The sequence below is a fragment of the Lynx canadensis genome, chromosome D4 (genome assembly GCF_007474595.2).
Source record: "Lynx canadensis isolate LIC74 chromosome D4, mLynCan4.pri.v2, whole genome shotgun sequence".
Lineage (NCBI taxonomy): Eukaryota > Metazoa > Chordata > Mammalia > Carnivora > Felidae > Lynx > Lynx canadensis.
This window is the reverse complement of record NC_044315.2, coordinates 79,925,876-79,951,132: the sequence shown is the minus strand read 5'-3', so window position 1 is coordinate 79,951,132 and position 25,257 is coordinate 79,925,876. Positions and strand designations below refer to the sequence as shown.

At 54.1% G+C, this 25,257-nt stretch overlaps 1 protein-coding gene across 7 annotated transcripts; it reads left to right on the top strand.

Annotated features, from left to right (window-relative positions):
- Positions 1-1,641: 1,641 nt before the first annotated feature.
- Positions 1,642-24,800, top strand: TRAF1 (TNF receptor associated factor 1). 7 transcript variants are annotated; one of them, XR_004344335.1, is made up of 10 exons: positions 2,379-2,453; positions 5,117-5,366; positions 5,465-5,855; positions 7,934-8,018; positions 16,580-16,645; positions 17,141-17,551; positions 19,135-19,312; positions 21,251-21,399; positions 21,490-21,813; positions 23,644-23,731. XR_004344335.1 is itself a non-coding variant. In XM_030293028.2 (9 exons), the coding sequence occupies exons 3-9, from the start codon at positions 5,716-5,718 to the stop codon at positions 23,860-23,862; spliced, it is 1,248 nt and encodes a 415-aa protein (XP_030148888.1). In that variant the 5' UTR covers positions 1,642-1,885; positions 5,117-5,366; positions 5,465-5,715; the 3' UTR covers positions 23,863-24,800. The 7 variants fall into 7 exon arrangements, 6 of the variants coding, with proteins under 6 accessions (XP_030148888.1, XP_030148887.1, XP_032451449.1 ...); XM_030293028.2 differs by lacking the exons at positions 2,379-2,453; positions 21,490-21,813 and adding an exon at positions 1,642-1,885 and having other exon boundaries at positions 23,644-24,800; XM_030293027.1 differs by lacking the exon at positions 21,490-21,813 and having other exon boundaries at positions 23,644-24,800.
- Positions 24,801-25,257: the final 457 nt, after the last annotated feature.

Sequence of the window (25,257 nt, the reverse complement as noted above, 5' to 3'; positions counted from 1 at the left end):
AGGGGCTTGTCACATGTGCTCGAACAGTGCAGCACGGCTCACAAAACTTTAATTACCCAGCGTCCTTCTGATCGTTCAGCACATAGCTCCTTTCAGGAGCCACAAGCTCCAAAGGCTAGGAGCACAGGAGGGCAACTTCAATATCAAGAGCCTGGTGGCTGAAGGTTTGGGGCAGAAGCGGAGGATGGAAGTCTTTTGATGCCTCTTAGAACGAACCCAGCAGATACAGATGTGAAAGGAACCGCTGAGGCTCAAACCCTCCCTACTTCCCTTCTCTTTCTTGTTCCTCAGTCGCGGCCTCACGCTCAGACCACCAGATCTTAGGGCTTAGCCAGACGGACTACATTTCTTTTTAAACTTATTTTTAGAAAAAAAAAATTTTTTTTTTCTCTACCGGGTAGAGATGAGTGGTCTCCAAAAGGTTTCGTTTCCTTTCTGAGTCAGATTCAGCCTCATGGGGCTTGGCTTTCAATTTCTTCAGCCTCGCCATTCCCCGAGCACTCAGAGGTCCTCTGGTGAGTCCCCCTCAATTTCAAGAGCCCCCCAGAATAAGCCAAATGACTACAGATAAGTTTTTGGTACTTTCCAAAATTAAACTATTTCCCTTGGTGAATTTCCACCAAATGAGCTCATTAATTTGAAAACAGGAAGTGACACATGAAGAGAGTGAGGTCAGGCTGCTGGTGCACTTACACTGCTTTGTTTTGGGGGGCGGAGAGGTGGTTGGGAGAGAGGTGGGACCAGAGAATGGCTTTCACAGGTCCCAAATCCTTCCCAGATTGGACTGAGTCGGGAATCGGTTTTTTTAATTTAAAAACATTTTTTAATGTTTATTTATTTTTGAAAGAGAGACAGAGACAGAGCACGAGTGCGGGAGGGAGAGAGAGAGAGAGAGAGAGAGAGAGAAGAGAGAGAGGGAGACACAGAATCCGAAGCAGGCTCCAGGCTCCAAGCTGTCAGGATAGAGCCCGGCTGGGGGCTTGAACTCACAAACGTGAGATCGTGACCCAAGCTGAAGTCGGACGCTTAACCAACGGAACCACCCAAATGCCCCGAATCAATGAGTTTTTAAACCAGAGATGCAAAACTCAATCCTTTCCTCTCGGGATTGAAAGACCCTCCAGAGGACACCACTGGTCAAACGTCCCACAGGCTGCCACTATTAGAAGCCCCTGAGACCCTCTGCTTGAGCAGGTGTGTCCCCTCCAGGGAGGACCTGAAGGCTCGCCCTTCAGCAGCACAGCTCTCTGCCTGAAGCATCAGCTACTCCCTCAGAAGCTAGAAGAAGGTCTGCCTTGGGGAGGAGGCTTAAACACATCTCAGGTTAAAATACTAAACCCTGGGCGTGGGGGGCGGACCTGGGTGGACACAGGTGCTTAAGCATGAGGCTGATTTTCAGCTCGGGTCACGATCCCAGGGTTGGGGAGATCGGTCGCCTCCAGCTCCAGGCTGAGGGTGGGTGCCTGCTTGGGATTCTCTCTCTCTCTCTCTCTCTCTCTCTCTCTCTCTCTCTCTCTCTCTCTCTCTCTCCCCCGCTCATTCTCCCCCCCCCAATAAATAAATAAATAAATAAGCAAACAAACATTAAATTTTTTTTAAATAAAAACACAGTTAAGTATCAGACAAAAAAAAAAAAAAAAGAGAGAGAGAGAGATCCTGACACATAAAGAGAACTTACTAGATGCCTCTCCCAGTAACTAAAACCAAAGCAAACCAACCAAGTGGGCAGCCTCACTCCTCCCTCAGCTAACAGTCCTGCAGCTATCAGAGGCGTGATGAAGAAGGAGCCTTCGTCAAATTCATAAAACCGAAGGCCGTTCGTATCTCTTAAAAATTCCACTAAGTTCCGTAACGATTTTGACTGATGCACCCAAACGCACGGCGGGTAAGTGGCCTGGTGTGCGTGCGTATGTAGGTGAAACCAGACTCGGTGCCTTAAAACATCCAGTTTGGTCGCGTGCCTTCGGAACCGCTCTGCAGCATCTCTGCGGACCGCTGCGCGCCGAGCAGCCCGCAGCCGCGCGAGCCCTGGGCCCGGCTCCTGGCGCGAACCCAGGAGAGCCAAGCTTGGGGGTGTTGCTGCTGCTCGTTCCGTCCCCACGCGGGATTTCAGGCAAGCCGGAGAGGGGGGCGGGCAGGGGGGCGAGTCCCAGGTGCGCATTCGTTTCCTCCGCGAATGCTTTTCTGAGTGCCGCATTTGTGCCAGGGGAGAAGGGCCGTGGCCGCGTGCCGGCGCCCACGCTGCAGACCCCGCCCCGAGCCTCAGTTTCCCCATCGGGGAGGCGCCCGCCCCGCCCCGCCCCCGGGGCGGCCGGGGGCGTCGGCGGGGGCCGCGGGGACCTGCCCCGGGCCTTCCCGGCTTCCGCCTCCCGGGCCACGTCCCCGGCGCCCCACCGGAAGCTCCCGCTGGGCCGCGGGGAGGCGACGGCGACGGCCGCGGCGGCGGCGCCGAGGTTGGTTGCACTGCACCCCGCCCCCACCCCAGGCCAACCCGCCCCGGGGCTGCCGGCGGCCCCCGCCCCCGCGCTCCCCGGCCCGGGCCGCCCCGGCTCCCGCTGGCTCGGGCGGGGGACTCCCCAGGCGCAGGCCTCCCGGCGCGGCCCGTGACCTGGACGCCGCGGCTGCGGAGCCCGCCCCCGGACTCCTACCCCAGCCCTTCCTGCGGGCAGCGGGGGCAGCCCCGGGGGTTCGCCCCCTCCTCGAAGAGTGGCGGGCGCCGCTCTGCTCTCGGCGCTGGGCACGCACCTGATGTGGCGGTGGCGAGGCGACAGTCACCTGCCCGGGGGCGGGAGGGATGCACGATTGAGGCTGGGGGGCACAGACAGGCAATCCGGCATCGGCCTCATGCAGCAGGGGGCTGCGGGGGACGCTATGGGATCGAAAAGCCGGGCGCCCAACCGCATCCTGGGGCCAGCCCACGGAGACCCAGGGGTCTGGTCAAGGGCGCCGGCAAGGGCAAGTGGACCGCTGGGAGGAGGGGGTGCATGCGGCGCGGAGAGACTCCAACCGTGCAGATCCCGCGGTGGAGCCACGGAGATGGGGCTAGTGGAGGTTCAGAGCAGAAGAGAAAGGGGGCAAGGAGAAGATAAGGAGTGTCCGGAGAAGCGGGGGGTGGGAGGTACACGGAGAGGGTGCGAAAGCCAAAGGAAGGAAGGGAATTTGAAAGGAGAAGCCATCAATGGTGTGAGGTGCTGGCCAGAGGGCAGGTTGGATAGCGGGGACAGGCCCCAGGCATTTGGTGACTCCAACACTGAGAATCTTGGGGAGATGGTTCCCGGAGATTCGAGTGAGGAATTCTCCATGGAGCCAGTCTTTTCCAGAAGTTCTGATAAAGTGAGGAGAGAGTGTCGACGCAGAGGAGGACTTTGGGATAAGGGTGAAGAGCAGTTTAAAGCAGACCATGTGGTTAAAGCACAGGCTCTGGGGTCAGGGGTCCCCGCACACTATCTGCGAGACCTTGGACAAGTCACTTAACCAGTTTGTGCCTCAGTTTCTGATCTGTAAAATGGGGATGATGATGATGATGATGATGATGATGGACAATGCCTGCCTGTTAAGGATCATGTGAAGATTCGCTGAGACAGTTCAAAGTACTTAACGTGGCCCTAAAATGCTGTACCGATCATTTTCCACTTTTATTATTGGAACAACTTGGGCATATTTTGATGTTCGTATGGAAGAGCTGGTGGAGAAGGAGGCATTGGAAGACAGAGGGGAGAGAAAGGGGACTAGGAGAGAGGGACCCAGAACTTGGATGGGAGATAAGATCCCGTCTATGCCGAAGGAAGGGAAAGAGAGAATTGGTGGGGATGCCGGGAAGTTTGCAGGTTTGGGGTATGTGGTTAAGGGACTGCCTTTCTCTGAAGTAGGCCTCAAGGTCGTTTGCTGAGAGGGCCAGGCCATGGCTGGCCCTGGCGAAGAGGGAGGTCCCAGTTTACACTGCCGTGGTAGGGTACCATGCCCTCTTTGCCAGGAGCCCCAATGTCGTTCCAGCGAAGAGGGGCAGTTGAATTTTTCTGGGGTCAGAGGACAACATCTGACCTGCCTTGCCCACTTACTTACGAGGCTCAAGTAAAGTTGATGGGTGTGAAAACGCTATATAAGCAAAATTTACCATCTTAATTCTGTTCCCTGATCCTGAAGAGCTGGGAGCACAGTGGCCCTGAGTGGAACACCATGCCAAAGCCTTCCAAGCAGTCCCCTTGGGGCATGCACCACGCCAGGTTCCCACCCTTCACCTCATTCTGCCATCACACCAGACAGGGAAGGTGGAAACTATTATCCCCATTTCACAGATGCACAGACTGACATTCAGAGGAGTTAAAGGCCATGTCCCAGGACCCAAAGCTAGTAAATGGAAGACCCAGGATCCCAACTCCCATCTGTCAGACCTCAAAGCCCATGATTTGAAATCACTATGAAAGTTTGCAAAATCCAGCAGGATAGGAAGATGTGGATCTACCATCCAGTAGGTGAGAAAACAGGCTGGGATCTCTGCCCTCCATCCCAGCTCTGTAAGCGCCACCAAGTTGCCTTGTTTTTTGTCCCTCGCGCTTGGGTAAAAGAACACAGATCTTAGAGTCCCACAGACCTGTTGCTGATGCTCTGCTACTGGGGGCTTTGACTTTGGACCAGGCATCTCGTTCCTCTGTGCCTATATGCGGCCAGTGGATTCTCAGCAGGTTGCTCTATGGAGTAGGAAGGAAAATGTTGCCCAGGATGCAGAAGACATACCAGGGACCATAGTTCCTACACAGCCATGGGTCTCTGTCCCACTTGGCCGCTGAGCCCAACTCCTGCGACCTAGTATTTATTTCGAGCTTTGTTCTCCTCAGAGCCAGGACGCGGTAGCACCTGACCCAAGTATGTGGCCACCTATGACTTCCTGAGTGGGGCATTGCGGGGGGAGGGCCCAGATCATGGTCCCGAGGCCTAATTTCAAAGGAGGGGAGAGCCCTGTGTCATCACCGTGACTGACGAGGAATGCCACGGGCAGGGCCGGGGCATCAGAAGCCTCTCAGCTGCCTCCGGTGGCTTGGCCACCGGCTTCCAGAATCTCAGAGCCCAGAGGGGCCTTGGAGACAACCTGTTACGACTCCTTTTTTTTTTTTTACAGATGAGGTTAAGAAGACCCACTGTGAGGAAGTGACTGTTACCTGAGACACTCGGGCCAGCGCACAGCTAAAGCGCCTGGAGCTTGCATTTTTGAACCAGCCTCCAGAACCCTGGGGATTTCCGCTGGGGCGGTGAGCACCCTCACCGAGAATTCTAGGCTGCTTCAGGGTGCCAGGGAACACCGGCTGTGACCGCGCCACTGAAGTCCCCAGGAGGAGGAGGAGGAGGAAGCCAGCAGGAAGCAGCCCAAGGTTCTCAGAGAGGGGAACTTTTGAGTGTAGTTCCTGAAAATCCGCGGCACGGTTCTTTTTTCTCTCTGACTTGTTTTCTTTTCTCTCTCACTTTAAAGAATGACTGGACACTCCTAAAGCCTTCAGTCACCATCCAGGGGATTTTTTGCACCACAAAGGGTAATTCCTGCCCCATCCCTGCTGTGACTCAGCCGTGACGTTGAACCACACAAGCCAGCAAAAAGATAAAGTTGTCAGACTCCTGCTCGCCAGAGAGAACTCACCTCTTCTCTCAGCACAGACTTTACAGGCCCGGTCCCCGCCCCAGAGGAGCGTAGACGGGCCCCCCAGGCCAGCCTGGGACCCCGGGATGGCCTCTGGCTCAGCCAGCAGCCCCCGCCCAGCCCCTGATGAGAACGAGTTTCCCTTTGGGTGGCCCCCCACCGCCTGCCCGGACCCACCAGAGCCCAGGGCCCTCTGCTGTGCTGCCTGTCTCTCTGAGAACGTGAGGTGAGGGGTCGGAGGAGCAAAGGGTGGGTGGGCAGGGAGGGACCCCTGACAGGAGGAGAGGGTGAGAGGAACCGATGGCTTTAGGCGGTGACCACCTGGCCGGGCCTCAGTTTCCACACCCTTTCCATGCAGTCCATGCCACTGGCCCTTCTGACTGGTGGCGGAGAGAGAAGCAGGCACCGAAAGCTGTCCGCACCCCTGCAGAAGGCCACCCAGGGCGGGGGGCCGGGGGGGGGGGGGGGGGGGCTCTGCAGCCAGCGGGGCTACTTTCTGCCTGTGTGGCCTGTGCAAAGTGCCTAACATCTCGAAGCCTCAGCTTCTCCGTCTGTAAAATGCCTGCAAAGCTCTTTTCTGCCTCCCGGGATTGGTACGAGGCCCAACCAACAACGCACGAGCCAGTGTTCTTGTCAGGATGAGCATAAGCTCCCGTAGCAAATGACAAAGTGCCATAAAATACATCTCTTTCCACGATACCACCCGCCTCCTTATACTGTGTGCTGGCCGTGCTTTTAACGTTTATTTATTTTGGGGACAGAGAGAGACAGAGCATGAACGGGGGAGGGGCAGAGAGAGAGGGAGACACAGAATCGGAAACAGGCTCCAGGCTCCGAGCCATCAGCCCAGAGCCATCAGCCCAGAGCCTGACGCGGGGCTCGAACTCACGGACCGCGAGATCGTGACCTGGCTGAAGTCGGACGCTTAACCGACTGCGCCACCCAGGCGCCCCCTGGCCGTGCTTTTAAAGGGGAAGCAGATGTCTATGTTTATACACATCTATATTTATCTATTTCTGTATAATATATTAGATTGTGTATATCCACATATAAATACAGATACATGTATTTACATAGAATATACATTTTACATATGTATCAAGTACATATAATATACATCATACATGCTGTATATAATATGTAAAAACGTGTATATTTGTAGTTACAATATAAATAATTCAGGTGTGACAATATGATCATCGACATCCCATCCGAGGCAACTATTATGCACCTGCTGTGTGCTAAGCACTGTTTCCTTGGCTCTTCCAAGAAGGCAGGAAAGGTGGATACTGTTATTATCCTGTTTTACAGATGGGGACAATGATGCCTAATGGAGAGATTAGGGCAGCCTGTCCCCGGTCAACTTCCTGGCCAACGTGCTCCCAAACTGCCTTGCGCCAATGTGACCTTTGCTTGGGGCTTTGCCTGGGGAGGCTGTGAGGAGAGGATGTGGCTGTGGAAAAGCCAGGTGGGGAATGGGGGGGGGGAGGGCGGGGAGCAAAGCTTGACTGCTTTTACCATCAAGCTGATTTTGGGGGGGTTCATCTCAGGCTTTTTGCAACGGGTCTCTTCTGCCCAGCTCCTGAATCGGTCTGCACTTGGCCAACTCATACGTCCCCGAGGCCTCGTTTTCCTCCCGTGTAAGCTGGGCCTGACCGGTGGCTCTCACTGTGGCTCAGAACCCCTCGGGAGCTTTCTCAAAGCACATAGATCCGTGTGTCATTGCTCTCAGAGTCTGATACCCACTCCTGGTTAGGAAACCCAGGCTGGTTGTTCTCTGAGGCCCCTTCTTATTCTGACTGTGCTCATCCAGAATTACTGAAAGTAAGAGACCCAAAGCCTAATAGAGGAAGCCGGGAAGAGCAAATATAACCACGCATCCACAAATCCCTACCGGAACCCCTGGGCTCAGGTATATTTTGGAATTCGGGACTTTTTCAGATTTTAGAAAAGGCAGTCAGTGCATTACTACGTAATTCTTCCAGCGGGGACATGTTAATGTTTCTGCCGTGAAACAGAAGGGCTTCCACTACGTGGGGTAGGTAAGGGTGATGATAGCCTCCAGTCACCCCAGGGCAGGCGCAGCAGCTAACTGAGCTCACTGCGAACTATGGGAAGGTACCGGGTGCCCAGTACTTTTGAAGTTTGGGAATGGTGGGTCTGGGGCTGTGGACCTGCCTGCACGCTTACTGAAATCAGCTGCGGAACCGGGCACGGCCTGGGCGTTTGCAGCGACAAGGGTGGAGGTTGGTGCCGAGAAGCCATGAATGCTTCACTCAGCAGGCTTTGTTCATGTGTCCCCAGGAATGGCGAGGACCGGATGTGTCCAAAATGCAGAGGGGACGACCCCCAGTCTGTAAGCCCAGGAAGCCTTCTGTCTCAGGAGAAGGTACGTGGCACGGCCTGGAAAGAGTGTTTGTACTTTTTTTTCCCTTTTGTCGAGGTTGAAGCCATTGGGCAACGGCCTACAAAGTCTCTGGAAGATACCTGCCCCCTTGTCTGGAGTCTGGACTGCATCAGTTTGTAAGCAGTGGGGGGACTGACATTCACAGTGGCAAAGGGACTTACCCAAAGATACCTCGCCGATCTGTGACAGATTCAGGGCGAGGACACCAGTCTAGACCAGAGGTCTGCAAGCTACGGCCCATGGGCCACATCTAGCTTGCCACCTGTTTTTGTTTGTTTGTTTGTTTGTTTTTTGTGTGTCCCACAAGCTAAGAATGGCTTTTATATTTCAAATGGTTTTAAGAAGCCAAAGGAATGGCATCTTGGGACACGTGAAAATTTTATGAAATTCAAACTTCTGTGTCCATAAATAAAGTTTTATTGGTTTGCAGCCACTACTTGCTCATTTATTTACCTATTGTGCGTGGCTGCTTTTGCCCTACAACAGTAGAGGTGAGTGGTTGCCACGGAGGCTTCAAAGCGCTAAATATTTGCCATCTGGCCCTTTATGGACAGGTGCATCACCTCTTGATCGAGACACTTCTTTCTGCCCCTGTATCCAGGGACAGGGAGAGGCATTCTCAGCTTCTGTCTCAAGTTCCGCTGTGCTTCTAGGAACAAGAAATAGCATTGGACGTGTGAGGGGCCAAAGACACGTTCTCAGGCACCGCAGTTTAGAACTCTGTCCCTACCAAGCTGGAAGAACCGTCACCCGGCATGTCTCCAGGGCAGATTCCCGCATGCCGGCCGGATCTGGTCCAGTCCCCCCGGTATTTGACAAAGTGATAAGAATAAGGAAATCGTAGTGAGTTTGTGGGGTTGTTTTTTTTTTATATATATAAAACTAGAATCTTTTCCACTTATAGAATCAACCTTTACCCTGGGATTATGCTCTCCCTGTACGTGTCTTTGTACAAATGAAATGAGAGTGATAGTAGATGGCGGGATTTTTGATAAAGTGTTTACTTGGTAAAATTTTAAAAAAAAAGTGGCAGTCTTTATGTTAATCTTCTGGCTTAAAAAAACAAAACAAAACTTGTATTGGTCCCAAGCTGTAAGAACCATAGCTCTAAATCCACACCCCTGGTCTTACACGTAGGGCCCCAACACCCACTGGGGAGTCTCGGCGTGAAACGCCCTAGTGACCAGGGTCTCACTGTTCGGCCACCCTCTCTGTCTGCGAGATACCTGGCTTCTTTCAGCCCAAGTTCCCTCCTTGTCCTGAAACCACAGCCCAGCGGTCAGGAGCCTGGTGTCCAGGGATGTTGTAGACTCAGCGCGCGGCCAAGATAATGCCCGTGCCTGCTTCTCCATCTGTAAAACGAAGAAGCAAATTTGGCTTCTGCCAAGCCTTTCCAGGACCTGTGATGTCCAGAGTACCTGTGTGGGCGGCTCTCCTTCCCTCCTGTGGAAGCCAGAGGCCGACAAGTCTCCACACCTTCCTCTCCCTTCTCCATCCTGGCCCCCTTCCTGCAGAGAGTTGGAGGAATTTCCTGCCCCCGATCAGAGCTGGTTTTGAGCCCCCCCCCCATCCTTTCCTCAGCAGCCCCTCCCCTGCAGGCCCTCAAGGAAATAAGAGTGAGGACCCGATGCATTTTTCTAGAACTGTACAGCTTGCAACATGTATAAGAGCTAATTGGATACACTGAGGCAGGCCTCCCCTGTTGGGACATGTTAGTGAGCTAACCCTGAGACCCCAGCAGACCCCTGGCTCTGCGGGGGACCCCCCACTCCACCCGCAAGGAGGAGGCCGTATGCTGCATGCCTTCTGAGGCCCCTGCCTGCTTGAGTGCTCCAGGAAGATCGTTTCCAATTTGGTTTATGTTTGCCTCTTAACAAAATTAATACACACGCCTTGTAAAATCTCGGATAATATAAGTAAGAGAGAGTTTAGATCTCTCCAGGGGCTTTAATTTCTCATCTTTGTGAATCGGACTGAGGGGGAGCCTGACACCCCGTAACCTTTAGTTGTCCCCTTTCCTTCTGTCCCAGCTCCCGAGGAACTTTAGGGGCTCCTGGCGTCCTGCAGGGCACAGTTTGAAGCTTGCCGCCTTAAATCCAGTGAAATGACTCTAATGGTGGAATGATAGGAACCATGACAGGCTTCCAGGTGGGAGCGGGTGCTGCCTGCGTGGGAGGCCTTTGCCTCTTGGGCGCAGGCAACGGCAGACCCCATCCCCACCCCCGCTTCCCCGCCTGAGGAGGTCGGCACTGCACCCCCAGTGGAAAGCTGGGGGCCAGCATGAGCCAGAAGTCTCACACCTGCACAAAGCCACGACTGGAAAGACCAGAGGTTCCTCTGACCCCTCCTGCCCCTGATGGGAACTTTGGGGGACTTTTGACCAAAGCAGCTGATTAGGAGTCAACACTTTGCATATGTGGTCATCCTGAAGTTTGTGCATCTGGGGAAACCTGGGAGATGGGGTGCGGGGTGGCCGGAGCCCGGCCGAGTCCAGCCCAGAGGTGCCCCGCCTTGTGAACACTTTCCATGCCATCTGCTTATCGGCGTGTCCTTGTCTTCTGACTTCATTAGAGTAACATCTGTCCCAGAAATGCTCACGGCCACGGGCTGATCAGCTAACGTAAGACGCAGATATTAAAGGATCACCGTTGGCCTAGTTAGAGGCTGCATTCTTGCCTGGAATGACGTTCCTATAGAAGTGACCGTGAAATAGGGGGCAACGCAGTGGCTGGAAAATCACGTTCAATTCTGCCTGCCTGCGACACTGTGAATACAATGGCGTCTCTCACTCTCTTCCCTTGGAGTCGGCTCAGGAAGGCCAAAAGCAAGCTGGCATCTGATGCTGGTGGCTTACAGTAAGCCACGGGCTCGTTACCTCCTGAAACAATCACTTCTACCTCATGGTTCCTCTTTGGACTGAGCCGAAGTCTGTTTCCCTTACGGCCACGAGAGGCAAGTCAGTCATAGGCTTCTGTCCCTCAAAGCAGGCCTGCATCTGTGAGAAGACACTGACCGTGTCCCTCTGGAGTCTGTCCCCAGTCTCTATGCGTTTGAGGTAACTCTTTCTCCCATTTCTCGGTGTCCCTTGATGTGTGATGCCTGGAAATGAACCCCTGCACCCTTACACTTCTGAACTTGATAGTTACATCTGTAACCTTGTCGACCCCATGACATCCTGTGTCATGGGTGATGGTAATATTCCTATTTTACCTAGATTTTAGGCAATATATTGAGGCTCAGTGAGAAGGTGTGCCTGAGCCAAAGTCATACGACAAGGGGGGAGGGGGAGGCAAACCTAGGCCGATGGCGTCTTCTCTTGGGGGATCACCCCAAGTGTTTTATGCAGGTTTAAATAACACAGTCGGCCCTAAGTACTGGAATCCACCAAGTGCTGTGGAAAAACAGGAATAGGCAAGGCTGCTTTCTACTAGGAGACTCAGGGAGGGCTTCCTGGAGGAAGTGGTGAGCTGAGCAGAAGGTCCCAAAGAGGAAACTGGCTCGGGTACAGAGGAGGGCAGGAACTGGCAGGTAGACAAACACTGACCCGGCCCGCCCTGTCGCCATAAAGTGCCTATCTCTCAGCTGACACCAGAGCAAGACCTGAGCCAGCCTCTGGGTCTGATGCAACAGTGTGGTCAGTGCCTGGCCCGCCGCAGGCCCTGTGTTCCATGCAGTGGCTTCACAGAGGCCCTTCTTCTGCTCTGGCATTCTCTTAATGCTCTCACATTCTCGGAAGCCCACAGGCCCCCAAGTGGGGGGGGCCTCTGGATGACCCCATCACAAAGGGCCTGGGTAAGCAGGGTGGCTGGGAACACCACACGCCCCCAGACTTCTCGGATACAGACAGAAGGACAAGTGTTCCCTCAGGGCTGGGGTTTTGTTTTCTGTTTCTGTTTCCTCTTCAGAGAAAATTCCACTGTGAATTTTATTTTTAGCAGTTTGCAGGCGGTGAGGCCACTCACACAGGGGCCGCTCATGGCACCAGACATATACCAGGCTTGGCCCGGGACCGATGCCCCGTTCTTCCTCTGCAACCCCAGCCTGATTCCCTCTCCTGCCCCTCAGTCCCCAGCCTTCAGGTGAGGCCACCCTTTGGTGAGAGGAGGGACCCTGGTCATGGACTCCAGGCCCCTGGCTTATACCTCGTCTTTGCCCTGAACTTGCGTCACCCCCTGCAAATCACTGGTCGTCCCTGAGCTTCAGATTCCCTGCTTGGACGACAAGCAGAACCTCAAAGCCCCAACCTCCTCCTCATGATGCCGTGAGATCCGATGGGGCGGGCGCTCACACAGGTGCCCGGAAGGCAGCAAACCCTTGCAAGGTCCTGGAACTACGGGACAGGAGACCCAGACCCAGCCTGGTGTGACCTCAGACGCGCCATGACTCAGTTTCCCCATCTGTATGAAGATGAAGCTGCTGGCACCCTGCCTGCCTCCAGAGATCACTGCAGGGATCCCACGAGATAACACGCAAGAGTGCTTTGGTGCAGTTTCAAGACGAATACGCCGAGGATGTTCCTCGCCTCCCCGAGGAAATCGAACGGCAAAATAGGGCTTTACAGGATTAGTTATTAAGAGTTCGAGAGGTGATAAGTAAGCGAGCAGCACGTACGTGACAGCAACGGGAGAAAGGAAAAAAACGTCCTAAGGGCAATGCTTAATCCATAGGAATAAAAATACAAATAATATAATACCACTGCTACTAATGGAGGCTAACATTTATCGAACACTCTGATGGGCAGAATGGTATCCACAGATGTCGACATCCTAACTCCCGGAATCTGGGACTGCGTCATCTTACATGGCCGGATTGGTCTGCTCAGCCTGCCGTGACGAAACACCACAGACCACGTTGGCAGAAACAACAGAAATTTGTTTTCTCATGGTTCTGGAGGCAAGAAGCTGAAAACGGGGTGGGTTTCACCTGAGGCCTCTCTCCCTGGCTTTGTCGATGTTGTTTTCTTCCAGCATCTTCAAATTGCCCGCCCTTGGTGCCCAAACTTTCTCTTGTTACGAGGACGGCAGTCCTATTGGATTAGGGGCCGTCCTAATGCCCTCATGTTGACCTCTGTAGAGACCCTGTCTCCAAACACAGTCATGTTCTGGAGGTTAGGACTTCAACGGATGAATTGGCGGGGTCAGGGGAGGGCGGTGGGGTGGGGGGTGGGGGGAACACAAGTCCGCCCATAACAGCGGCAAAAGGGACTTTGCAGATGTGATTAGATTAAGGATTGAATTGAAATGGAGAGACTACCCTGGATCGTCTAGGTGGCTTCAGGGTCATCACAAGGGTCCTCATAAGAGGAGGGCAGAAGAGTCAGAGTTAGAGAGTTTGGCAGCTGTTGTGCTGCGGACTTTGAAGGTGGAGGAAGAGACCTTGAGCTGAGGGATGCAGGCTGTGGCTGGAAGAAGCAAGGGAACGGATTCTCCTCCTAGAGCTTCCGGAAGGAACTCAGTCCTGCCGATACCTCGAGGTTAAGGCTTCCGATCTCCAGAACTGTCAAGAGAATAAATTTGTGTTGTTTTAAGCCGTTGCGCGTGTGGTATTTTGTCACAGCAGCAGCAAGTAACTAATACCACCGCTTGTAAGCATCAGCTCATGTAATCCTCACAACTCCATGAGGCGGTTGGGGAGCGTACTATGATTATCCCCGTTTTGCGGATGAGGAAACTGGGGCAGGGAGCGGTTAATGACTCTCCCAGGGCTGAGCAGCCAGTGTGTGAGGTGACTGAAATGGGCTTTGCACCCCCACGGGCTGACCCCAGAGCCCGCTAACCCGTGTGGCAGTCCAAGGAGCGAGAGGCGGACTGTGGCGGGCCTGTGGACAGCCTGGCTGGCCACCTAGGCCTCGGAAGGCCTCCCCCTGTCAGCCACGGGAGGCCGATCACAGGCCACGCCCATCCGCGCATCCTGATACATCCAGAAGGTGCTTTCCGTGCCGCAGCGCGCTTTGCCTGCACAGACCACACCAGCAAGGTGCAGCGGCCAAAAGAACACGTGCTCCTCCACCTGCGGGTGATGTCTGAAATTGCACCCTTAGTTTTGTCGCTTTTGCTTCGGTATCCCTTCTGTGACTCACTTCAGACTTAGGGGGCGAGAGCTTACCCCTGGTCCGTACCTTCACTCTGGAACCAGGTCCACTTCTAGCCTCAGGCACTCCATTGTGGCCAAGTGTTGAAAGCTACCTGCTGGGAGAGGCCCTGTCGCCACAGGCTGGGTCTCTGCCAAAGCTGCCCTCTGCCCCCGCCCCGGTGAAACATCTGTGTTCCATTCCTTGCCGGGAACAAGTTGTGCTTGGAGCCCCGGGGCAGGCGGTGAAGGGGAGGGCGGCCCTTTGCTGAGCTGTGTTCTGTGCCCCACACCAAGTATACTCAGTAAACCCACAGCTCTTGTTTATTTTACTTTTAAAGAATAATAACTAGTGTGGCCTTGTATTTGCTTAGCCTAAAAGACCTCTCCTTTCCCCCCGCTTTTCTCCGTATCTCCCTTCATTTTGCCGCATAACATTATTCTTTTTTAAAAACAAACAAAGCTCTTGGAAAAATCAAGGTATTACTTATACGCAATAAAACTCACTCAAGTGAATTTCGCTCGAGTTTGACGAATGCCAAGCAATGTAGACATCGTGTGACCATTACAGCAAAGGTGGCGAATGTTTCCACGCCTGAAAAAGCTTCCTCGTGCCCCCCGGCTAGTCAGTCTCCCCAGCTGCGGCCCCAGGCAGCCACTGAATCCACTTTCTGTCACTAGCGTTTATTTTTTTCTAGAATCTCCTAAGAATGGAATCATAGTATGTAGTCTTTTCTTGTAGTGTTTGACTTCTTTCACTTAGCGTAATGCTCTGGGGGTTCTTCGGTGTCATTGCACGTATCGGCAGTTCAGTTCATCTGATGGCTAGGGAATGTTCCAGTGTGTGGGCACAGCACACTTTGTGTATCCATTCACCCCTTGATGGATGTTTGGATTGCTTCCAGTTTGGGGCCATAATGGAGAAAGCTACTCTGAACATTCACACACACAGGGATGTGTGTTTCAGGTTCTCCTGGGTAAATTCCTAGGAATGCAATGTGTGGGTTGTGCAATAACTTTATAAGCGTGCTTTATAAGAAAGTTGCTTTTTAAGTACCATTTGACTGTATGATATACTTGCATCAATTTTTCCAAAGTTGGGTGTACCATTTTTCACTCCCAAGTTCCTCCACATCCACACCAAAAACTGATATTGTCGTTCTTTTTTAATGTTGGCCATCTAGTGAGTAGATTGTGGTAGTTCACTGTAGCATTTCGTTATAATTCGCATTTCTGGGATGATGAGTGATGTTGAGCATATTTCCATAGGTTAGTTAGTTCCTTTTCCAATGTATCTATTCATTATTTTGCCTGTTTTGTTAGGTTGCTTGTCTTGTTTATTGAATTGTGAGAGCTCTTTATATATTCTGGATGTATCCCTTTATAGAATATCTATCTAGGGATAGATATTATCCCTTTATAGATAATATGTTTTGGAAAATTTTTTCTGCCAATCTCCCATGAGTTTGTTATTTTTTTTTAATGTTTATTTATTATTGAGAGAGAGAGAGCACAAGCAGGGGAGAGGCAGAGCGAGAGGGAGACCCAGAATCCCAAGCAGGCTCCAGGCTCTGAGCTGTCAGCACGAAGCCCGACGCGGGGCTCGAACTCACAGACCGTGAGATCATGACCTGAGCCGAAGTCGGACGCTTGACCGACTGCGCCACCCAGGCGCCCCCTCCCATGGGTTTATTCTTGATAAGAGATGGTGATATTGTGTGGAAAGAGCTCTGTGGCTCTGCTGCTCCATAGCTGTTCCTTCCTGGGCAGACTCTTTCCCCCCTATGAGCCTCAGTTTCTTCATCAGTAAAACGGGAACCAAAAAAACTATTCTGCCTTCCTCACAGTGTTGTTAGGGGCCCTGATCAGAATCATGATCATGAAAGCATTTTGTAAACTCCTCGGGTGCATAAGTTGGTTAACAGTGTCGTCAAGTTGCTGTCGCATCCTGTCTGCGTCCCTCCCCTCAGGGCACACATTATCTGTAAGGGACAGCAGTGCAGAGCAGACATGCCTCAGTCAGTCAAGGATGGATTGCCAAGGAGGGGTGCATTTGGGAGCAGAGGCCCCCTGGGCTTCAGGAGGAGGGAGGTGCTCAGTCGTGCAGCCCAGCATCCTCCCAGTGTCTCCCCTGGGACAATGCTGGGAGCACAGCTGTGACAGACCCCCAGACCCGTGGGGCCGACCGAAGAGCGAATGACGACTGTAAGGCTGGGTGGAACATGCCCCAGTGCAAGAAGTAGCAGCACTGCCCAGGATCATGACAGAGGCCTTGACCCTGTTGTGAAGGACAGTCCTGCAAGGGCTGATGCTCGAAGGAGGGCAAAGAGTCATCCAGGCAGAAGGAACGGCCTGTGCAAAGTCATGTGAGCCAGCCCAGCTCATGCCCTGACAGATCCCAGTGCTTTGCAGGGAGCCGCAGTGGTGGCCACTGGGACACACGTGACACCTAATGACCTGGTTATTGTTTCCAGGATCACCCCGAGGTGGCTGAGGCTGAAGTTGGGTGCCCCTTTGCTGGTGTTGGCTGCTCCTACAAGGTAAGCATCTGGGTGTGAGAAAGGAGACCTGCCCACTTCAGCCCCTCCCAGATTTTCCCACGACATCAAGCTACTCCTCTGGATGTCCCTTACATTAATGACTTCCCCGAGCAACAAACCCCACTAGTGAATCATCCCCATACTCAGGAAAGTTCTTAATGCCTCACCTGGGCCCCGTAGCATCGCTAAAATACACCCCCTCCCCCACCCCCCACCCCCCCAGGCCTCTCTCCGTGGTCCTGAATTATCACTGCACTCAAGGGCAGGGCAGAATTGTTGCTCTAGAGGCTGGGGTGCACATGGCTCAGCCTGGGCCTGTCTGGTGCCAGGATCCTCACCCAAATCCCTCTTGCTACACACACAGTGTCTTCCCTTGTGCTGGGTGAATGGATCTGACTTTCCTTGGCAGCCGTTGGGTGGCAGGTGTCTCCCCTGGTCCCTGGTTCTCCTCAGCCTTCTCTGTTTTCACTGACCAGCCCCGCTCTCTCTCGACAGGGGAGCCCAAAGCTCATGCAGGAGCATGAGGTCACCTCCCAGACCACCCACCTAAACCTGCTGTTGGCGTTCGTGAAACAGTGGAAGGCCCAGCTGGGCTCTGGCCTGGGCTCTGGACCCCTGGCCCTGGAGCAGAATCTGTCAGACCTGCAGCTACAGGCGGCCGTGGAGGTGGCTGGGGACCTGGAAGTTGACTGCTACCGGGCACCCTGCTCTGAGAGCCAGGATGAGCTGGCCCTGCAGCACTTAATGAAAGAGAAGCTCCTGGCTGAGCTAGAGGAGAAGTTGCGTGTGTTTGAGAACATCGTCGCTGTCCTCAACAAGGAGGTGGAGGCTTCCCACCTGGCGTTAGCAGCCTCCATCCACCAGAGCCAGCTCGACCGTGAGCACATCCTGAGCTTGGAGCAAAGGGTGAGCATGGGAGGCAAGCTTACCTTCAAGGCTGGCTCGGGGGTCCCCTTTGCCCCATCTTGTCTCCAGAACAGCGGACCAGCCGCCTTCCTTCTAAGCATTCTCCGCGCGCAGAGCAATCACCCCTGCCCATCAGAAATATCTCTCCCGTGCTCAGGAAGAGCACCGAGTCTCAAGTTGTAGTCCAGGGCAAACTCCTCCATCCAGTATGCTTCATTTCCTTTGCCTGAACTTCTTCCGTGATAGGATAGTCCCTTCCCAAGCATCTCATTCCACTGGTAGACATTGTTCACTATGAGAAAGTTCTTCCTTATGCTAAACTAAAATCAGCCTCTCTGTGTCTCCCCTGCGTTGTTCACTATGAGAAAGTTATTCCTTATACTAAACTAAAATCAGCCTCTCTGTGTCTCCCCTGCGTTGTTCAGGGCCCGCAAAACAAATCTGCCTTCTCGTCCCCATAGAAGCCCTTCAGATATAGTGTTTCCTTCTTGAAGCTAAACACTCCTGGTGTGTTCACACCTTCATCAAAGCACATTGCTTCATGCTGTCCTCATATGCTCTGTCTCAGTCTCTAGAGAATTCCCCACACTCGGAGGGTGGTCGCAGACCAACTCCAGATAATTCACCTATCTGATAGTTCTTGGTTGAGCAGGACTATGCCCTCCTTTGTTCCAGAGCTTATACTTCTCTTGATATAACCAGTCACCATGCTAATGTCGTTTTTTGTTGTTGGGTTTTGTTTTTTGGGGTTTTTTTTTGGGGGGGGGGGTGGAGGGGTGATGGTCCAGCAATACTATATCATTGTCTCAAGTTGAGTTAGGCCTGGATTTTAGTTTCAGCTCTACCATTAACTTGCTGGGTAGGTCTGAGTAAGTCGTTTCCCCTCTCAAGATTTTAGCTTTCCCATCAGTAAAATCAGGGATTCAATTTCCTTAAAGGATACTCACTTCCATTCCTACCTTCCCTACCCTAGCATACCCAAGAATAAATCTGTATTTTTTTCAAATGTCAACGGGCGAACCCACCAGAAAAGCAAGACACTGGGTTCAAGTGACCGAGTAAAACCTCTCTTCATGTAACTCTTGCCCCAGTTAGAAGGAGGGCTCTCCGAGGGCAGCAACCATGGCTTCAGTTCATCAACAGCCTTCCTGGCTCTACTCTTACATGCCAGGAACTTTGCAAGGCCTGGACACAGAGAGAAAAATGCGCATGGGCCCAGCCTTCGTTAGGAGAAATCATCTATCTGGTAGGAAGGGCAGAAAGATGCATCTTATAAAACCTGCTGTAAGGGCTCTGTAGAACACAGACGAGAGAGAGAGACCAGCTGAGCGAGGGCAGTGGTTGGAGGCTTCCCAGAAGAAAGGCTGTGTGTGCCAGATGCCTGATGGGTAAATAGAGGTGGCCGGTGGAGAAGAAAGGCAGGGGGATTCCAGCCGGGAGGGACAGCATGAACAGAAACAGATACTTGAGGGAGGCACGGTCAGGAAGGCATACTTTCAACAGATCTGTCTCTCTATCCTATCATCCCCTCCCCATCCCCAAGCTGCGTTCTGGTGTCCCTGGCTGAATGGGCTTCCCCACAGGTGGTGGAGTTGCAGCAGACCCTGGCCCAGAAAGACCAGGCCCTGGGCAAGCTGGAGCAGAGCCTCCGCCTCATGGAGGAGGCCTCCTTCGACGGCACCTTCCTGTGGAAGATCACCAATGTCACCAGGCGCTGCCACGAGTCGGCCTGTGGCCGGACCGTCAGCCTCTTCTCTCCAGGTACCGGCTCCCCCCCCCCCCGGGGCACAGACCAGCAGGGGGAGGCAGGCTCTCCTGGACCCAGGAAACAAGCAGGGACAGCAGCCCAACTCTGTGACTGCCATGCTGTGACCGCTGAGGCCACACTGGGACCGTGGAGGAGGCAGGCTCCCCGCCCAGCCACATGGAGCTCGGGCTGTTTGAACCGGGCACGCCTTCTGCCTCCCTGAGATCAGTCACATTCTGCAAATAGGAGTAAGATTGTTGTCTACTTATGTGGCTATGGGCTACGAGAGAGTGCTGGAGCCAGAGCTCGAGGAAATGAGAGGGGTGCAGAGGATGCTTTCCACAGGGGCATCCCGCAGGCCCCTGCCGTCAGAGAGCCAGTGGCCTGAAGTCAGGCCAGAGGAGAGTTCAGTAAAACGTGCCTTCGTAGGTTGTGGGTAGCGGGTGAGTGAGTGCTTTGTAAACCGGGCCACTTCGCATTCATTTCTGGGGCCCCTGGGCCTGGCTGGTTACTCAGTAGACTTTTCTCTGAATTAACCGGTGTCCGTTTCTGTAACAATGTGTATATTTGTGCACAAAGTTCTGGACCTATGTGCTTTTCCCGACTCCTAACACACATGCGTCTAAGTAAGGGGGTGGATCGTTAGGAGGATTTCTGCAAGTTACAATCTTATTATGGGTGTTTTTTTTTTTAAGTTTTTAATGTTTATTTGTGAGAGAGACACAGAGACAGAGCGCCAGCAGGGGAGGGGCGGAGAGAGAGGGAGACGCAGAATCCAAAGCAGGCTCCAGGCTCTGAGCTGTCAGCATAGAGCCTGACATGGGGTGGAACTCACGAACCGCCAGACCATGACCTGAGCCGAAGTCAGACACTTAACGGACCAAGCCACCACGGTGCCCCTCTGCAAATTACAATCTTAACAGCCTCTCACGTTTGCCCCAGCTTCATACCTTCCCTGTTCCTCAGCTCCTCTGCACCCGCGAACAACAGGGCTGGGAGGAAGAGAGGCATTGGCCTTTGCTCCACAGCACAGAGCAGGGCTGGCTCCCAAAGCTGGGCCCCTTTCCTCAGGGGCAGCCCCCTTCATGGGGTGGCCTCACCTCCTCCACGTAGGCCTTTTTTCCTCACTTCTTTCCAAAGGGGGGGGAAAAAGCAAGCAGTGTCTCTGGCTTCCTGTTTTACCAAAATGTAAGGGGACAGATGAGTCAGCCTGTCAGTCTGTCCCTCCTCCACCTCTTTCTGCCTGCCCCCGCCCCACCATCTTCCATCAGCCCCTCCCAGAAGGGCCCTCGTGGTGACAGCCACTGGCACCCACACTTGGATGGCCCCTTCGGCCACCCACGGAGAGAGCCCACGGGCCCCTCTGCGTAATCACCAGGGGATGATGATTCATCCCTCAGGGGCCTTCGCCGAGGTGGCGGGCAGAACTGTGAGCTGCCCCAGTCTCCCCCAGCTTCCAGGGGACCCCCACCACTTGGCCTAGGGCAGCAGAAAGAGGTCAGTGTTGTGGGGTAGGAGCCCTGGCCCCTAGTCCTGGCTCTGCCCCGGGCACACTGTGAGACCAGGGCCAGCCCACTTGCCCTTGCTGGGCTTGGTTTCCCCATTGCAAAATGCAGGTTAGTTAAATCAAAAGTGTGGTCCGGGGGCCAACAGCATCACCATGCCCCGTCAGAGATGCACATTCTCAGTCCTCGCCCAGCACGAGTGCATCAAAGTCCAGGCCCGGCAATCTGTGGTCTGACGGCGGGTTAACAGCCACTGAGCTAGATGATCTCCAAGAGCCTGGTTCTCCTTGATGCCCTGAAATGGAGAAGAGCGCTGGGTTCCAGCCCCAGACGGCTTAGTCGTAAGCCGCTGACCTTGGGCACGCCTAGCACAGGTCCCAGATTCCTCGTCTGCGGGTGCAATGCCCTCCAGCTACCCCTGTGCTGACTCTGGCTTCCACATTTCAGCTTTCTACACTGCCAAGTACGGCTACAAGCTGTGTCTGCGGCTCTACCTGAACGGGGACGGGACAGGGAAGAGGACCCACCTGTCTCTCTTCATTGTGGTCATGAGAGGGGAGTATGATGCTCTGTTGCCCTGGCCTTTTCGGAACAAGGTACGGGCTGGGGGTGGGTGGGGGTGACCGGGCGGGGTGGGGAAGCCTGTGCCCTGGTCCTCTCTGCATTTCAACTTCACCTTTTATAAGAGAAGAGCCGGAGTTCACGGCTGGTATCCATGGCTATCATGAGGGACTAAAATGCCTGGACCAGCTCCCCGGGATGGCACGCAGAAATGAAATTCACATGCTGGGGTGAATAAGGAGAACTTCCTGGTGGAGGTGCTGGGGGGCTAGCCTGAACTGGCAGCATTTTCAGAGAAAAGGGAAGGAGGCAGTTAACCGCTGCGCACCTCTCAGAATGGCCGCAATCCAAAACACTGACAACACCAAATGCTGGCAAGGACTTGGAACAGCCAGAACCCTCATTCGTTGCTGGCAGGATTGCAAAATGGGGCACAGCCACTTTGGAAGGTAGTTTGAAAGTTTCTTACAAAATTAAACATACTCTTACCATATGATCCAGAAACCACACTCCTTGGTATTTGCCCAAACGAGTTGAAAGCTTTTGTTTTCAAAAGCCTGCACACAGATGGCCCTAGCAGCTTCGTTCATAATTGCCAAAACTTGGGAGTAGCCAAGATGTCCTTCCGTAGGTGAGTGGATAATATTATCCGTGCTAAAAAGACATGAGCCACCAGGCCATCGAAAGACGGAGAGGGCCCTTAAATGCAAATCACTGAGTGAAAGAAACCAGTCTGAAAGGGTCTCTACGGACTGGTTCCAGCCATATGACATTCTGGAAAAGGCAAAACTATGGAGACAGTGAAAATATCAGTAGTTGCCAGGGGTTGGGGGCGGGGGGAGGGGGCGACGAAGAGGCAGAACACAGATATTTTTAGGGCAGTGAAACTATTCTGTGTACTATAATTCCGGGTACATGTCATTGTACATCTGTCCAAACCCAGAGGATGAACGCACAGCACCAGGGGTGAACCCGGAGGTCAGCTGGGGACTTTGGGTGATTATGATGTGTCAGTTTAGGTGCGTCAGCAAATGGACCACCCTGGGGTGGGTGCTGGGTGGGGAGGGGAGGCTGGGTAGGAGCAGAGGGTATGGAGAGATCTCTACATTTTCCATTCGCCTTGGCGCTGCACCACAAACTGCTCTAAAAAATAAAGCCTATTAAAAGTATTTAGAAGGAGGATGGGAGCAGGGAGGTGGGGGGAAGGCTGGGCACTCCCTGCAGGCAAACAGCAGTGGCAAGGGGGCAGGGTAAGGAAGGGGTGGGGTCGAGCATACAGACCTCAGCGAGGGTGGAGGGAGACGGACGGAAGACAGGTGGGGCAGGGGTGGGGACGCCACAGTGGTCTGGGTATGAGTCAGTCAGCAGGTCGTGGTTCCCATGCCTGTCAGGCAGAGTTTTAAAATACCAACGGCTAGTCTCACTACTGTAAATGGTGAGGCCTGAGCATCAGGGTTTTTAAAGCTTTCCCAGGGCTCTCTAAAGTGCAGCCAGTGGCACCTGGGTGGCTCGGTCGGTTAAGCGTCTTACTCTTGGTGTTGGGTCAGGTCATGATCTCCCAGTTGGTGAGTTCCAGCCCCGCATCGGGCTCCACACTAACATCAAGGAGCCTGCTTGGGATTCTCTCTGCACCCCTCCCCCGCGCCCCTCTCCCACCCCCGCCCCCACCGCCAAATAAATAAATCCACGTTTTAAAATAAAGTGCTGCCAATTCGAGAGCCACTATGGTAGGCATGTGTTTCAGTGACATGTGCCGGAGAAGGGGGTGTGTGTCACACGTAGATCATTGGCTTCTGAGGGGCCACGTAGATCATTGGCTTCTGAGGGGCCGCGTATCTGTGCATCCCAGAAACTCCATTCACATTTCAGGGCATTGACTAACAGCCCCTCTGCAGAAGGCCTGTGTGTTCTTGCCCCCAGCCTTGCCCCAGAAGATTCCAGGCGTAGTTGATGGATCAAACAGTTCCCAGCAGGAAGGGGCGCTGGAGGCCATGGAGTCTGGCCTCCTCGTCGGTGCTTGGTCCCGCCTTTAGCACCCGACCAAGGTTGACCACAGCTCTGACTTCCCTCCCTTCTGATCCCTACTCATGGGGCAAGCCTTGAAGACTGCCCAGAAACCAGATGCTTCCATTAACCGGGTCTTGCCGCATGCCAGGTGTGGTCCCCACATTGCGTCTTTGGCTGCCAGTCTGCCTGAGCTCAGGGGCAGAGGGGCTGTACGGGTGTCCCTCGGTGCTGCCGCCCAGGGCCTGACCTCCCACCTGCCCCCTGCCGCACAGGTCACCTTCATGCTTCTCGACCAGAACAACCGCGAGCACGCCATCGACGCCTTCCGGCCCGACCTGAGCTCGGCATCCTTCCAGCGGCCGCAGAGTGAGACCAACGTGGCCAGTGGCTGCCCACTCTTCTTCCCCCTCAGCAGGCTGCAGTCACCCAGGCATGCCTACGTCAAGGATGACACCATGTTCCTCAAGTGCATCGTGGAGACAAGCGCTTAGGGCGGGTAGGGACTGTGCGAACCACACCTGACTCCCGAGCGAGCACCACTGGGGGTTTAGTAAGATGACTGAGGTCCTGCCCTTGGCGCCCAAGGTCCCAGGGCACGATGTTGGGCCGGGCTGGCGGGATCTCAGCGGGCCTGCCAGACTGACCGTGGCTGGCCATCAGCTTAGGTGGCGGGGCCTTGGGCTGGGACCACAGGGGCAAAGGGTCCAGGAGACGGCAGCCGGGTCGTTCGTTGCCCTCTGCACAGAGCACACAACCCTGCAGGCCTGGGAGCCACTCCAGCCCTGAAGGTTGAGGCGGACTGTGACCAAGGGAGGGAGGGACTACGGACCAGGCCTGGGGCATGGATGGTGAGCGTAGGGAGGAGCGCCCGAGCAAAGAAATTCTCAGACAGGAAGATCTCTGCCCAGGGCGGGAAGGCATCAAGTTGGGGCTTGGATTTAAAGACCTTCAAGTTCCTTCCAGCCCAGAAAGTCTTCAGTTTTGGGCCTCTGGCCCAGAAGAGACCTAGGACTTGAAGGGGTTCTGGAAACGTTCAGGAACCTCATGCCCACCAGGCTTCTGACTCTCCTTCAGTACCACCAGGTGGGCCGGGCTGGCCCGCACAGCACCTGCCATGCCGGGCCTGGCATCTCCGTTCCCCACTGCGCGGGGGCCCGCGTAGGTCCTGAGCCCCGTGCCCGCCAGCAGGACTCCCCTGCACCTCCTCCAGGTGAAAGCTCCCAGGATCAGCCGGAAGAAATGTGGAGAAGGAGGGGGGCCCAGACTCTCTGCTCTCCTTCCCTTGGAGGCCCCACCACCTTCGCACTTTCCTGCATCTCGTGTCACCTAATTAAGCAAGGTATTCACTTCTCTCAGTTGACTGATCAGGGCCTCTGAGCCACTGAGCAGAGGCTGTCCTTTTCAATATGTATAAAACCAAAGAAAGAAATTTTTGTACATTTCTGTTGAGGTTTCCATGAAGTGCATATCCAACCTGGGCCCAAACCAGGTACCCCACAGCGCCTGAGCCTCTTTATTTGAAATTAGGGGGCAGCGCCCTCGCTGGCCCTGCCCCGCACACGGGGTTTCACGAGGCCCAAATACAGCAAGGAAGCACTCATGCTTTGTGTGTTCGACAGCACCTTGCGTGAACATGCCAGGCTTCCTTCTCTTGCCCCCTCGGCGGACAGCTGATCAGTAGTGGAGACTTCCCTGCTTCCCCTGGACAAGTGGAAGCAACAAGTAGAGGTCTGGCCCAGCAAGTTCTGGGGACTCCTGCCTCAGCACCTGTGTCCTGGCGAATGACATCTTCGTCCCTCCCCCCTGGGTGCTGAGCTGAGGGGATTGAGGACAAGCTGCTTCTAAAGACAACTGCTGTTCTTGCCTTTGCTCACACGTTTCTGATG

Coding starts and splice junctions, on each gene's coding strand:
- TRAF1 (XM_030293028.2), top strand. CDS start 5,716: ATGGCCTCTGGCTCAGCCAGCAGCCCCCGCCCAGCCCCTGATGAGAAC. Junction 16,646..17,140: donor GTGTTGGCTGCTCCTACAAG/GTAAGCATCTGG, acceptor CTCTCTCGACAG/GGGAGCCCAAAGCTCATGCA. Junction 17,552..19,134: donor TCCTGAGCTTGGAGCAAAGG/GTGAGCATGGGA, acceptor GCTTCCCCACAG/GTGGTGGAGTTGCAGCAGAC.